At 51.3% G+C, this 14,323-nt stretch overlaps 5 protein-coding genes across 5 annotated transcripts; 3 read left to right on the plus strand and 2 right to left on the minus strand.

The window, feature by feature from the left end:
- Positions 1-310: 310 nt before the first annotated feature.
- ABOM_012151 (GTPase-activating protein BUD2) lies at positions 311-4,160 on the plus strand (the record flags this gene model as incomplete). The annotated part of the gene is made up of 3 exons (XM_022539279.1): positions 311-701; positions 749-3,136; positions 3,193-4,160. The coding sequence occupies 3 exons, from the start codon at positions 311-313 to the stop codon at positions 4,158-4,160; spliced, it is 3,747 nt and encodes a 1,248-aa protein (XP_022382962.1).
- An 812-nt stretch (positions 4,161-4,972) lies between these two features.
- ABOM_012152 (WD domain protein) lies at positions 4,973-6,664 on the minus strand (the record flags this gene model as incomplete). Its single annotated transcript, XM_022539280.1, has 3 exons — positions 4,973-5,192; positions 5,258-6,074; positions 6,130-6,664. 3 exons carry the CDS (start codon positions 6,662-6,664, stop codon positions 4,973-4,975), a joined length of 1,572 nt encoding a protein of 523 aa, XP_022382960.1.
- A 358-nt stretch (positions 6,665-7,022) lies between these two features.
- On the plus strand, positions 7,023-8,405 carry ABOM_012153 (uncharacterized protein; the record flags this gene model as incomplete). The annotated part of the gene is made up of 1 exon (XM_022539281.1): positions 7,023-8,405. One exon carries the CDS (start codon positions 7,023-7,025, stop codon positions 8,403-8,405), a length of 1,383 nt encoding a protein of 460 aa, XP_022382961.1.
- Positions 8,406-8,528: 123 nt separating this feature from the next.
- Positions 8,529-9,521, minus strand: ABOM_012154 (uncharacterized protein; the record flags this gene model as incomplete). The annotated part of the gene is made up of 3 exons (XM_022539282.1): positions 8,529-8,861; positions 8,963-9,122; positions 9,172-9,521. The coding sequence occupies 3 exons, from the start codon at positions 9,519-9,521 to the stop codon at positions 8,529-8,531; spliced, it is 843 nt and encodes a 280-aa protein (XP_022382958.1).
- Positions 9,522-12,796: 3,275 nt separating this feature from the next.
- Positions 12,797-14,323, plus strand: ABOM_012155 (RNP domain protein; the record flags this gene model as incomplete). The annotated part of the gene is made up of 5 exons (XM_022539283.1): positions 12,797-13,209; positions 13,539-13,632; positions 13,692-13,838; positions 13,917-13,968; positions 14,076-14,323. Coding segments are annotated over 5 exons (954 nt in total), but the record flags the coding sequence as incomplete, so codon positions are not given.

A 14,323-nucleotide genomic window follows, 5' to 3' on the forward strand; every position in this document is an offset into this window, starting at 1 on the left:
GGTCTTGGTCCCCCTCAGCTCTCGTCCTTCGCCTGGATTTCTAAACGCGCCGGCCTTGACCGAATGTGCGACTCGACTTGTCGACCTCTCCCCGGACTCCATGCGTTCAGCTCGTGACCCATTGGACGACACAGACCCTCCATTATTCGAGGACGGTTGCGCAGCGTACGTTGGGTGCCGACATCTGCAAGGTAACATTTTACATGAGTACATGTGTGTACGTGTGTCCGTCTGCGTCCTGCGTGTTTTGTAGCGATCGCTCTCGAGAGTGCCGCTACTGTCCGATTTTCATCGTGCGTGACGGAACAAGATGGAGCCCGAAGGTTCAAATGGGCCCAAACGAAACTCCATACACCAGGGTTTCTACAGCCGCCCAGTGGAGCGGCGTCCAAGCAAAAAATCGTCATCGAGGGACCGTCACGGCATGGTCTACCCCGAGAGCTTTAGGGATACAGGCATCCGCACAGTAACGCCGGACTCCACCACGGAGACCACGAATCATTCTCCTCTCTCGGACGCGGAGCATCTTTCTTCAAGCGCAGCCCCTTCGCCTCGTGTGACCGCCAGAACGAGGCCTGCCAATCTAGATACTCGTCGCGATTTTCAATCTTACCACCCCGCGGGCGATGAGGAAGAATTTCAAGTGGAATCGAAGAGCCAACGGGCGCGATCGCGAACCACCACTTTGGAAGACCAGCGCAGTGAGCTCTCCCCGAATTCTTTCTACCTCAAACCCGGAGTCGTCTAGGCTCCGTCAATGCCGCAACGCCCCAGTCAAGACACTCAGACGAACCGACTGGCTCAATCGGGTATCCATCAATACAATCGCCCACCTATCTCAGCCAAACCCTCGGACGTCATCGGGTCAGCCGAGTCTCCGGGGGCTCCAACTTTCTGGCGAGTGTCGCTACCAACCCTCCTCCGTCGCCTTTGTCGAGTACCGATTCTGCGAAAATCCTCCAGCTGATGAAGACCACATGTGGAAGGATGCATGGCATTCTTTCCTTTCGGACCGCCAACACCACGGCATGGACGTCCGGTTACTGCGCGATCAACGTTGCCACGGGAAGTCTGATATACCAGGCCAAGGGAGAGCCCGCATTAGCTAAGACCTTAATCCCAGACCTTCGCGGCTGCCAGGTCCGCTCCCTCGTCGACCCCGAGCTTCGGACGAATTATCTCAGCGTATCTACATTTACCTCTGGTCTTGGGGTGGAGTTGAGGCCTCATGTGAGCGAGACATTCGATTCGTGGCTCGCTGCGTTGTTGTGCTGGCAGCCAATCAGGCCAAAGGGTGTCCAGAATAAAATGACCAAGCCTCAATCGGTTGCAATAGGTGACCGTCGTCTTGCCGACCGTCGGAGAAACTCTGAAAGCACGGTTCAGAAAGAAGCGGCCATTATCAAAGTGGGCAAGATGCTCCTATGGGATAGACCAAATGCCTCGGGTGCTCGACCTTCGTCTGGTCGCCGGATTTCAACGTACCGTCAGCAACGTGCGCTCTCGTCATCCTGGCAAAGGGTCAGCTGCACGCTGCAGGAGAATGGCGTTTTCAAACTCTTCACCGAATCTGACATCACATTTGTGCACTGCATCCAATTGTCTCAGCTCTCCCGGTGTGCCGTCCAACGGTTGAACTCGTCGGTTTTGGAAGACGAATTCTGTATTGCCATATATCCGCAGTATGCGGCGCACTCCGTATCGGGGCTGACACGTCCGGTGTACCTAGCCCTCGAAAGCCGGGTGCTGTTTGAGGTATGGTTCGTTCTTTTGCGTGCCTTCACAATTCCAGAACTATACGGTCCTGAAACGTCAATCGAAGACAATCCGGCGAAGGCTCCAGGATCCGATGCTTCCGCTGCCTCTATAGCGGACATGTTCCGGATTGAGAGGATGCTCACTGTGAGAGTTACCGAGGCCAAATTATTCCGTGGCAAGTCGGAGGAGGCCCCTCGAAGTCGCAAGCAATCCCGGTCTCATAGCAGCTCGACGCCAACGGGCGCCGTGAACGATTATTATACTGAGGTCTTGCTAGACGGAGAGATCCGGGCCAAAACCGCTGTCAAGTACCGCACGGCAAATCCTTTCTGGCGGGAAGATTTCACTTTCAATGACCTCCCGCCTGTCTTATCCCAAGTTTCGATCCTTGTAAAGAACCCCAATCCGTCCCAAAAAGACTGGTCACTTATCGCGCATGGGTCGTATGCCTTGAATCAGGATAGCTACCCTATGCGTGTGTTGGATGACGTTGAGCTGTCCTCTCACGACGCGACATTTGGAAGGGTAGAACTTCGACTGGATGACCTGGAGCCGGGCGTGGAGGTCGAGAAGTGGTGGCCGATCCTTGATGATCGAGACCAACCCGTAGGTGAGATGCTGATGAGAGCTCGGATGGAAGAAACGGTCGTTCTTATGTCCCATGAATACACCCCAATGTCGGAGCTTCTCCATTCTTTCACCAATGGACTTTCCATCAACATGGCCCAGATTCTATCTTCGGAACTTACATTACTATCAGAGGCGCTCTTGAACATCTTTCAGGTGTCGGGGACCACCGTTGAGTGGATATCGGCCCTGGTCGAAGATGAGATTGATGGGGTTCACAAGGAATCGACCGCGAACAGGCTTAGATATACTACCAGGATCCATTCCAATGACACAAGAGAGTCTGGCCAGGATAGAGAAGTCCTCGTAAGGGATTTGGGGCGAACGGCAACCGTGGAGGCCAATCTTCTTTTCCGAGGCAACTCCCTTCTAACGAAGGCGCTGGACTACCATATGCGTAGACTAGGAAAGGAGTATCTCGAAGAAACAATCGGAGAGCGTCTACGTGATATAGACGAGAGCGATCCGGAGTGTGAAGTAGACCCTTCTCGTGTGCATCGTTCGGATGATCTGGAACGCAACTGGAGAAATCTCATCTCTCTCACCACCAGTGTTTGGAAATCGATTGCAAACTCCGCGTCTCGATGCCCTTCCGAGCTGCGACTAATATTTCGTCATGTCAGGGCATGCGCAGAAGATCGTTACGGCGATTTTCTACGCACTGTCACCTATAGTAGCGTCTCGGGCTTTTTGTTTCTGCGGTTCTTCTGTCCAGCAATCCTCAACCCAAAGCTGTTTGGATTGCTGAAAGGTATGCTTTTACTGGCCTCGAACCGTTCCATTTTATGACTAACACATTAGATGTAGATCACCCTCGCCCTCGAGCCCAACGTACTTTGACCCTGATTGCGAAAGCTTTGCAAGGATTGGCCAACATGACTACGTTCGGGAGCAAAGAGCCTTGGATGGAGCCTATGAACAAGTTCTTGGTAGGCAATCGTGCCGATTTCAAACAGTTCGTGGATTCAATCTGTGCAATACCCGCCGACCGACCAACTCCAATCGTCACACCGTCCTATGCCACCCCAATTCAAATCCTTGGTCGCTTACCTCCCACGTCACGGGAAGGTTTCCCTAGTCTTCCTTTCTTGATAGACCACCCTCGCAGCTTTGCGATCTTGATTCGGATATGGCTTGAAGGCGCACCCCAGAGGCTTAACGAGATAGAGGAGCTGGACCCGGCACTCAAGAAATTCCATGACATGGCGCTTCACCTCGACCGACGTACCAAGGAATGTTTGAGTAAAGCCGAGCAAGCAGAGCGCCCAAGTGGAGATCTCGAGGTCAAGTGGGAAGAACTCGTTGACTCTATGGAACGGTCGGCCACTTTCTATGAGGAGAGCTCCAAGCCCACCACGCCGGCCACGGAGACGGCAATTGCGGGATCTGCATCTATCACCGGAAGTCACCGAAACTCAATCGGCTACTTTGCTTCGCGGCCTTCTCTCCCTCGCCGGTCAACCGATTATGCCGCTGACGGCGGTGATGATGATACCCCTCCAAGCTCTTCGTCGGCTACATGGGACCAGAGCCGTGTGCCTTTCTCGATACCACGATGGTCAGACACACGTGATAGCACTGGTAGTTCCAAGAATTCTTCGACTTATTCTCTTGAATATCCAGACTCCTCTAAGCCTCGCAGGTCTAGTATCACCAGGGAGACGACGAGCAAGTACCGATTCTTTGATTTTGTTCCGGCTACATCTAGACGCCGCGCGAGGGACCGAGAGCATGCTCAACAGCAATCTCGAGAAGAACTCCGAAATGAGTTTTGACGGGCAACCTGGCCTACCTTTACTGGCTAACCCATCTATATAGCCCTTTCGCAATTTACACCTCACGGTGCCGACACAAGGTGACAAGGCTGTCGCATGTTATCACCTTTTCATCCTTTTGATCTCTATCTTCCTCTCCAGGGAGGCTTCCTCTTCATCTCTTTACCTTGGAATGCGTTTTGGCTTTGGTTTAGGCAACCGTGGATGCTGAACTGATCGTCCTTTAAAATTTTTTAGCAGGCGGCAACGGTTTTGTATAACACGGCGGATCTGTGCAAACAAATCCCTGCATCTTACGGTGTACATTCTTCCTTTTCCCCTACACATGTGCTCATGACTTGACGCGTTTTCCCTTCTACTTCTCCCAATTTTTGGAAAGCATTTGTCATGGTGTTGATACCCTGCTCTGATTGCTGTTTTTGACGTGGGAAGCGAGAGATCCTGCGAGTAACGCTGGATGTGAAATATCACTGTCCTGGGTTGCTGTGAACGGCAAGGGTCTTGTTAAACCAGACTGTTGCAAAAAACAGTGTCTCGATTTGTGTAAATAGTGTCTTTCCCTTCACTTTCTATTTTTGGCATAGACGAAATGAGTATCCAATTGGCGCGGATAGACCACGACTCCTGCTGGTTGAAGTCCTTGATTCATGAATGGTTTATATAGTCTCCTTTGATTTCTGTACAATCGGTAACCCACAGAGTATGACGTGGAACGAAGCAACGAAGGAACGACCAAGCAAAATAGGGTTAGATTATTGGGAGGCAACAGAGACCTGTAAACACATATACACAACGCTCATGATGTAGCCAATTCACATCCATAAACATATTTTTCCGCTGGCTGTACCACCGGCTATCCAATTTTTACTTCGATGGAAAACCGCAACGGCGGGTACGGCAGTGATGCCGTCGCCTCCGAGTTGCGCCAGTTGGTCACCCGAACTACTGTAGACGTCGACGAAGCGATTCATATTTCCGATGCAGAATCGTTGGATATGCGACTGGGGATTTATTTGCCATTGAGGACGGAGACTATAAGATGGTGGGTTAGTCCTCCCTTTCACCTGATAATCGTTACTTTTGGATAGGGGTCATACATGGTAACCCATCGTCCAGTTTGACAGTTGTGCCGTACCACCGTGTCGGGTTTCATTTCTTCATCTGAAAGGGTATGTCCTGGCTTCCAGGAAGCAATTCCCTTGGCACCAAAGTCATACAGCTTCAGACTGTCATCGTAAGAAGATGTCGCAACCTGTCCGGCGCTATTGAACGCCGCATGCGAAACGGACAATCGACTCTGGTGCTCTCCCACAGCAACAGGTTCGCGACGTGATAGCTTCCGGATATCCCACAGTCGCATGGTCCGGTCCAGACTAGCCGTCGCAAAATAGTGCGGCTGCGTCGGGAGTAGCGAAAATCCGCCTATCTTCTTCTCGGATAGACTCCAGACGGCTACCGAGTCTTGCTTGGGTGTGCGTATATCGTATCGGCCGAACTCACCCTCCAGGGTAGTCCAATAGAGAGTGTTAGAGTCATCGGCAGCCATGTCCAGACCAGACAATGGAACGTCGTCTGACGTTGAATCAGGGGCGTACCGTTCCACCGATGTTGTCTTTTCCAGGTCGGTTTCTCGGATGGAACTGTCGTAACTGGCTGTATATAAACGAGTCGGGTTGGAAGGGTGGATTACCATGGAACTTATTGTGCGGGTATGTGGCTTAAGGGTCGTCAGGACTGGGTCAGGGTCATCGTCCTCTTCATCTTCGTCGTCTTCCTGCTTCACTGAAATCGGCTTTTCCTGTGATGCGTCCAGGACACCGAGGTGACCCATCTTGTCTCCAGCAAAGATCAATGGCTTGGTCTCCGATGGGTGGAATGTCATGGTATACACTCTCTCGGGTGTGAGCTTGATTCCTAAACCACAGTTAGCATGCGAAAGCAACGCATGCGCAGCAAGTGTATATCATACGGCCAGGTTCCCAAGGCTCCCACAGCTGCAATTCACTCATCTCCTTTCTCACAGCTTTCAATTCCTTATCCGTTGTCTTCTTGATATCATCATCGCCAAAGGTCCGCTGATAAGGCACCGCGACGCCTTTCGTAACAACATCCACACCAAGCAAGCCATCCCCACTAAGCTTCTGGCCCGAAACGAATATCTCATCCAGTGAGAATGGATCCGACTTCCTCACTCTCTTGGCCCTCTCTGCCTCCTGATAAGCCTGGTGCTGCTCCTCTGCTTTCCGCTTCGCCACCTCACTATCTGCCGCAATACCTCTCAGACGTGAGGACATGCGCCGCGGCGCAGGTGACTCCTCTTCCTTCTTGATCTTCTTCGGAGCCGGCTTTTTCTTCGCCTTTGTCTGGGCCCCCGTCGCACGATTTGGCAACGTCGGCGTGAAGAGGGACTGCGCGTTTAGCGATAACTGCTTGAGAAGCGCATCGCGCTCCGCGATATTCGCAAGCCGTTGCTTTTCGAAATCGGAGATCTCTTCGTTACCCATGGCGAGACGCTAGATATTTCTATACTGCGAGTGTTTGCGCTGGTCTGGATTCGTCCGATTATAACAATGAGTTCCTGTGCAACCTTTTCGCCGGCGCGGAGAAAGTCAGGAAACGCGCGCAGGCATCGCGCTGTCACGTGGAGGTTAAGAGCGGTAATTGGCTTTTGATCTGCGTTAATCTCCACGGCAGAGGCAAAAAGTCAACATAAAGCTTCATCATCACAGCATTGCTCGACTAATAGACGCCTATTTTTTTTTTACCCCAGAGCCGTTTATATAGATTATATGAAAAGCATGCTGAACGGTCTTTCATTGCTATAATAGAGCTTTTCAGTGCATTTGTCTATATAAGATCGCTATGAGTGGACATCTTCATCGGTCGTTGCTGGCAGTGACAACACGCAATTCACTCGCTCCGTTCCTTTATCAAACTCGCACGCTCTCTGGTTCTTTCCCTCGTCCGCTACGATGTCGTTCGCAAACATACTCTACTTCGAGCCCCAATACCCCCGACGACCCGTCCCAGACAGAATCTTCCCAAAATGACAGCAGCGCAGATAAGCCAGCAGGCTCGCAGCCTCAGACCGAGCACGGTAACGAATCCACGGAAAGACGCAGCTATCTGCATAAACGAGCGGCTACGGTCTCGAGAAAGACTCCCCACGTGAAACCAAACCCTCTTACCATGACCCGCGGCGAGAAACAAGTGTTCAGCGACCTGCTGGAACAGCTGGGGGCTGTTCAGAACGACACACCGACAGCCGAAACGCAGAAGCCGGAGCTGAGCGAGGAGGACAAGAATGAAATGGCGCAGATCTCGGAGATTTTCGAGGCGGTGCTTAAAGACATGAAGCAGAAGAAAAAGCGCAAAAGTGCGACGACAGATTCCGCTGAGGGGCAATCTGCAGAGACAGATACCCCGGTTACACTTCAGAATATGGAGTTGCAGGAGAGACTCCGGAAGTCCGAGTACAGTAGTGAGGATATTTCGGAGCTGCTGGAGAGCAATCAGATATCTATGGAGGAGGCGATTGAGCTGATTGTGAAGAAAGAGGCGGGAAAGATTGAGAGCGCCCTCCGGGCAGCCATTGATCAGGGCAAAGAAGATACGGGGGTGTGGGACATTTGCAAAGAAAGGATATTCTCCATGCTGCAGCACCTCGGGGATGTCCGTCTAGTACAGGGTCTTGATATGGGCCAGGATAAGAACCAAGCGCCCCATGCCCCTACGGAGCCCTCTCATCTGGAGGTTCCCAAATCGGTTCCGGTGGAGCCCGTCGTCACGGCTCTATATCCCAAGATGCTGCTCGTGGCCTTCCGTCTTCTCAACTTGCACTTCCCCAATTCCCCGCTTATCAGCCAATTCCGAGCCACGATTAAGTCGCATGGCCGTGCCTCTGCCGTTCTAGGTAGTTCAACAGGGCTTTACAATGAGCTGATCTACTTCTACTGGCGCGGCTGCCACGACATCCCCGGAGTGGTTTCTCTCCTACGGGAGATGGAGGTGATTGGCATCGAGCCCAACCATCGCACGTGCGGGCTGTTAACTGGAATCGTCAACCAGCGTGACCGGGACTTGAAACAGCATTGGAAACGGATGCGTAATGAGAACCGCGGTCCGCGCCGTGAACCGTGGTGGGATCTGGCACCGAATCGGAAGGCCGTCCGCGAGCTGCTCGGGCCAGAGGGGTGGATGCACCGGATTGAGCGACGAGTACAGGAGAGAAGACCTTCTCAGTAGCACTGGTCACACGTGTCCAGGAAACATAAACATACTGTATATTAAGACACTCACATAATAGAAGCATATACACACCCACCAAGACCAGACGTAGTAATAGTACAAATCATACAGGGCCATCCATTAAATCTTCAATCCCCAGCTCCTCCCCAGTCCTATGGCTGTCGACCCCACAAACCCTAAACACTGCTTGAATCCGGTCAGCTTTTCCCCAATAGCAGAACTATCCTCAACACGCCGCTCCACGAACGCCTCCGTCTCAGAAAGACCAGGACTCTGATCCCGGGTCATAACCACCTCCGACGAAGCATAGATCGCCGCAACAGACAACCGCTTCGTATACCACGACGCATCAACCGAAGCATCACCAGCGAGCGTCAAGATTTCCGACGAAAGCGCATGCAACTCCGATAGCGAAAGAGGGATATTACCCGCCAGTGACATAAGCGCCAGAGCCTATAATAGATAACAAATATCAGAATCAGAATCATTGCGCCTCAATTCCCCCCCCCCCGGGCATAGATAGCAGGATTTGAGACAAGTACGGGAGCACATACATCCTGCCACTGATGTCTTATCTCAGTATTCATCCTCAACCTCTCCATGATCAAGATCTTCGTCTTCTCCTCCACAGACAACTTCAGTCCGGCCTTCACCCGCTCATCCTTTTCGAAGAGTCCATTGTCCACGCTGGCGCGCAATAATCCTCGACGCTTGCTAGCCAGAAAAGAACCAAGTCGAACTCTCCGCGGGGGAGCAATTGCACCGAGACATCCAGGAAGCCGCTATCGCGGGCGCGAGGGTGAGGGCGTCGCGAGTGAAGCCGTGGGTCGGGACATGGCGGAGAGCAGCGGAAAGGATGGTAGTTTGGGAGTTGGTGTATTCGTGAGGTGGGGGGTCAGGGTGGTGTTCGGAGTGGTAGGGTCGTCTGGTTGGTCGTGAGAGGGGAGAGAATGTGAGGTATGCTGGAGTAGGGTGACGGCGGGCTGGTCGGGTTTGGTGCTGGAATTGGCGAGTGCATTGGGGGATGATGGTGCGGGTGGTGCGGGCTAATTGACGTTTAGAAGTTGATAGGAGGGCCGCGTGGTAGCGGGTTAAATGGTGTGGTTGTGCCATGGTTATTGGGTGTTCGTGCTTGATGTTTGGTGGTTGCGATCGAGGGTTTGGGTGTTGTCGGAACTTATTCTGTTGGATTTTCTCGGGTGGGCTTAAGCGGTGGCCTGAGCGGAGCCAAGATTGGAAGTTGACTGGAGTTAAACCTCGTACTGTCAGATGATGTGCGATTGTGGTTGCTTTCTGAGGTACCGGGGTTGGGTGAATGTTTAATGCTTTTTGTATTTGCTCCTTTTGATTCTGGGGGGGGAGGGGAGGAGGGCTATTGGGTTGATAGGATGTGCAAGTTCTTATCGGTTCAAGGTGAGGGTGGTTACTTTTACTTCTTGTGTATTGGAGGATATGAGTTCATGTCAATTAGATGTATATACCCGCATGTGTAATTGACTGTTGGTTGAGAACTAGAATCGATCTCCATGGGGTTATCCCTGGCTAATATGGTGTTGAATTATTTCAAGGTATCTACTATGCTGTATAGACAGGCTGCAGGTGATTATCTAAGATCGAGAAGCCAAGGCAAAAAGGATTCCATCCCGAGTTATATAGCTGATTTCCTATTTGGGATCAAATTCCTATCGCATCTGATATGAATACTCAATCTATATAACAATGTACGGGGATAAGCGCAAAGAGATAAAAACAAAAAAAAAGTAGAGAACCTAATAGGGATGCTAAAGGTTTGATTTGCAGATGGAATCTCGAGTAATAATTACTGCACTGCCATGGCTACCAGTATGCAAAGCTTGATCCCGGTCTTGGATGATGAGTGGCATGGGAAATAGGAATTAAACGAGAATTGAATAATATCCATGGGCGATCGATTGTTCATTTCATCAGAATGACAGTCAAGCTGCATCTCATCTCATCTGCGATGGGGACGATATTGAACGCATGATTACGGAGTCTCTTGATTGTTTGTCCCTGCCGCCTTTCCTTTCATTTCCCCCGTCGGCATAATTAATGTAAGTCTCTGTCTCTGCTTCTCTACTACCTCTCCTCTCTTCCACTTCCCATTGTCTTATTTCCCCCCTTCCCTTTCCCCAGTTCTTATTGCCCACCCCCGCGTGGAAGTAACGTTGACCGGTCGAGGACAGTGAGATCAGACCGTACGAATATTAAAGAAAGGCCAACTTGCAACCATCACCCCTGCCAATATTACAGTGTCGACTGAACTTTCCGGAGGTTCTCCGTTTTCGTTTCGTTCCAATCGATATTATTGATTTTTTGTTTTTTAGAATTTGTTTTTCTATTTTCCCTTTAGTACTTTTGATCCCCTTCCCCCCCCCCCCTCTCTCTTCGTCCCTCTGATTTGCTCTGGAATCCTGTTTGGGTGTTGAGCATCCGCCCATTCAGCATCGACATTCTCCAGTGACAACAGTCCAGACCTTCCAAACAACACAACAACACATCTCCTCTCATTCTCCTCCCCCATTCTCCCCTCTTGATTGCAGCATCACGAACCGGCATGGGTAGGTGACTTAATTCGCTTTCTTTATTGGTGCTGTCTTTGTTGTTATTATTTGTTTATTTTAATTCTCTCCTATACATTTGCTTCTCTGCATGATTCCATGGCCGTTTGTTGGTTATATGCTTTTTTTTTTTTAATCAGGATGATTATTCTCGTTCAGGGTTACTATCAAAAACATCCCATCAACATCAGCAACCCCCATCCCAATGTCCTTACCACATTGTTTACATTCCCACTCCTTCTGTTGGTCTTATAATCTAGAATGATGGGTTTCAGTGGATTTCCAGAACCCAATTGATCCTCCTATACCCACTGAAGACTGACACCTGCCATACTTACCCTGGGTTCTCTCTTCCCCCCTCCCCATCTTGGCCTTTTGATAGCTGCTGCAACATCCACATCAGCCATGAAAGGTCACCTCACTTCCGGGCTTCCCACTACTGTAGGAACCGGCCGTCCCTTTTTTGACTTTGTTCCTTTCCCCTCTTATGCCGTGCCTTGGACTAGTAGCCTTACTCTCCACCCATCATCGTCCACCCCCTCCCATCCCAGTCCTTACGCCGGCTCCTCGGAGATCGCAAGAAGGGTCAGTCCATCTAAACCTCTTCTGACTTACCTGATTACCCAAAGCTATCCACCGGGCAGAAAGGCGTGCATTTCGGTTTCCCACGGGAACGCCAATCATACCGCATGCTCCTTTCATCCTGTCCTCCCCGTCCCGAGTGAAGGTCTGACAGAGTGGTCTGAATTGGACGGGCGCATTCATTCGCATTCACTGCTTTCCTTGTTACCCTATTTGTTTTTTGTTTTTTTTTATCCTGCTACTTTGCTTTTTTTATTCTTCCCTCACACCCCGCCGTTACCCTCCTTTACCTCTTCTCTCACACTTTCACAACATCTTCCTTCTTTTCTCTCTCCTACTCCCTAAGTTGTTCCTCTGTTCTAAATCCCCCATCCGCGTCATCACTGACTGGTATTTCTTTGTCTTCTTACTTCTATTTCCTCGTGCTCTGAGGATCGTCAAATTTGTTGCTTACATTTAAGGTATAATCTGCAGCTGACGTTTATCGACCATATCAAGTAAGTATTGTCCCTCCACACCGTTCGATCTTGCATCAGTTTGATACCTCCTTCATACTTTTTATTTTCTAAATGATCCTTCCTTTTCTCTCTCTTTTTTTTTTACTCTGCCTTGTGTTGTTATATTTTCTTGGTTTTGCGCAATAGTTGGTCCACCCCAGAAACCACAACCGATCCGTACCAGTTGGGAGGTGACCATGGCTAGAGGGTTCCAAGTATACCAGCCGATTTTGGACGGTGGACGTTCGGACTCCAGATATCACCGCGTTGGTATTCATGGTGCCAGTTTCCTAACTCACATGAAACAGTTGTATCTGGTGTTTTTGTTTCTTTTCTTTTTCTATTTTTCCCTTTTTTTTGGTTCTCCTTTTCCCCAAACAGCCATCACAAAAGACACCCTGGTGGCAGTGCATTAGCTTCAGGTCTGAAGGAAACTCCCCACCTGTCTCGCGGGTCCCGTCCTCCGGGTCCTCCATTCTTACTCCATTGCTTTGTTAAGCGCCCCGTCCCCGTCCCCGTCACCTGACTTGGGCTTCTCCTCTCCCGGAATTCAATGGTGTGAAGGCTGCCTTCGGTCCCAAGGAGTCGGAACACCCAATTGCAACCCTGGAAAGCCACTGCGCAGATCTCGTTCTCCATTCACTCTCCGTCATACTTTTCTAGCTATTCCTATCCCCTTTTCTTTCTTTTTCCCTTTTTTTTCTTCTTTTCTCCCCCCCCATCCGTGTCGATGCCGGCCGATTACTACGATACTGACCACGCACAGCGCGAGAGGTCTCGTTCACCCCGTCGTCGTTCGCGCAGCCCTCGACGTAGCCGTCGCTCCTATTCGCCTCGGAGTCGCTCTCGGAGTCGTGACGATTATCGCCGCAGTGAACGCCGTTCCCGTTCGCCTATGAGTACTGCACCAGGCGCCTCTGGAGGACATTCTGGTTCCGGTTACGGTGGACGCAGCAGCTACCCGCCTCCTCCGAGATCGTTTGAGGACCGCGCTGTCGCCAAAGAACAAATGATGCAAGCAGTGCGCGAGTCTTCCCAACAAGACCGTCGGGTCTATGTGGGAAACCTTTCCTACGATGTCAAGTGGCATCACTTGAAAGACTTTATGAGACAGGGTGAGCAGGGTCATATTGTGTCGGAGATGTGATGCGCTTTTTGTTGGATTGGAATCTGTGGCTGACTTGGAGGGGGACTATCTTTCCGCGCCGTACAGCTGGTGAGGTCATCTTTGCCGACGTCTTATTACTTCCCAATGGAATGTCGAAGGTGGGCGCCAATGCGTAGTGTGGCTGGTTCCTTTTCCCCTTTGTGTTTCTGGCTTTTTTTTCCATTTCCCCTTGTTGGTTCGTTTTGATGGACTGTTTGGGTTGACGGGCTGGGCCTGGCCGTCCGGGATACTGTAGGGATGCGGGTATGTTTCTGCATGACGCCCCGTTATGTCCACCTGGAAGGCATTACTGATCGTCGAGTAGGATTGTGGAATACGCGACCAGGGAGCAAGCGCAAAATGCGGTCAACACGCTTAGCAACCAGAACCTTATGGGTCGTCTAGTCTACGTTCGCGAGGTATGTCAAGCCCTTTAATGCCTCCACAGCGGGCTCTCCCACATGCTGACACGTCTCAGGACCGTGAACCCGAACCTCGTTTCACCGGTGGCCCTTCTCGTGGGGATTTCGGCGGCGGCGGTGGCCGCGGCGGTTTTGGTGGTGGCGGCGGTGGTGGTGGTGGTTACGGTGGTGGAGCTGGCGGAAGACAGCTCTACGTGTCCAATGTTTGTTGCCCCCGTCCTCGTACCTTGGATATAATGCGAGATCACGCACGGCAGAGATATTGACTTAGGCACGTTTAGCTTCCATTCAATGTTGGCTGGCAGGACCTGAAGGATCTTTTCCGCCAAGCAGGTAAGTGCAAGACAGAGGCTTCCCTCCAAACAACCTCGTTTGCCAACCTTCACTCCCATTCTGCGTCCGGAATTTGAATCCGTGATTGACCCAAGAACACTTTACAGCTCAGCAAGGCGCCGTCGTCCGTGCCGATGTTCATACCGATGCTACTGGACGTCCCAAGGGCTCCGGCATTGTCGCCTTTGAATCTCCGGAGGATGCCCGTAATGCTATCCAACAGTTCAATGGCTACGACTGGCAGGGTCGGTCTTTGGAGGTTCGTGAGGATCGCTTTGCCGGTGCCGGACCGGGCGGATTTGGAGGCCGCGGTGGCTTCGGTGGTGGCTTCGGTGGTCGTGGTGGATTCGGTGGT

Source organism: Aspergillus bombycis (assembly GCF_001792695.1).
Source record: "Aspergillus bombycis strain NRRL26010 chromosome Unknown contig00235, whole genome shotgun sequence".
Classification (NCBI taxonomy): Eukaryota; Fungi; Ascomycota; class Eurotiomycetes; order Eurotiales; family Aspergillaceae; genus Aspergillus; species Aspergillus bombycis.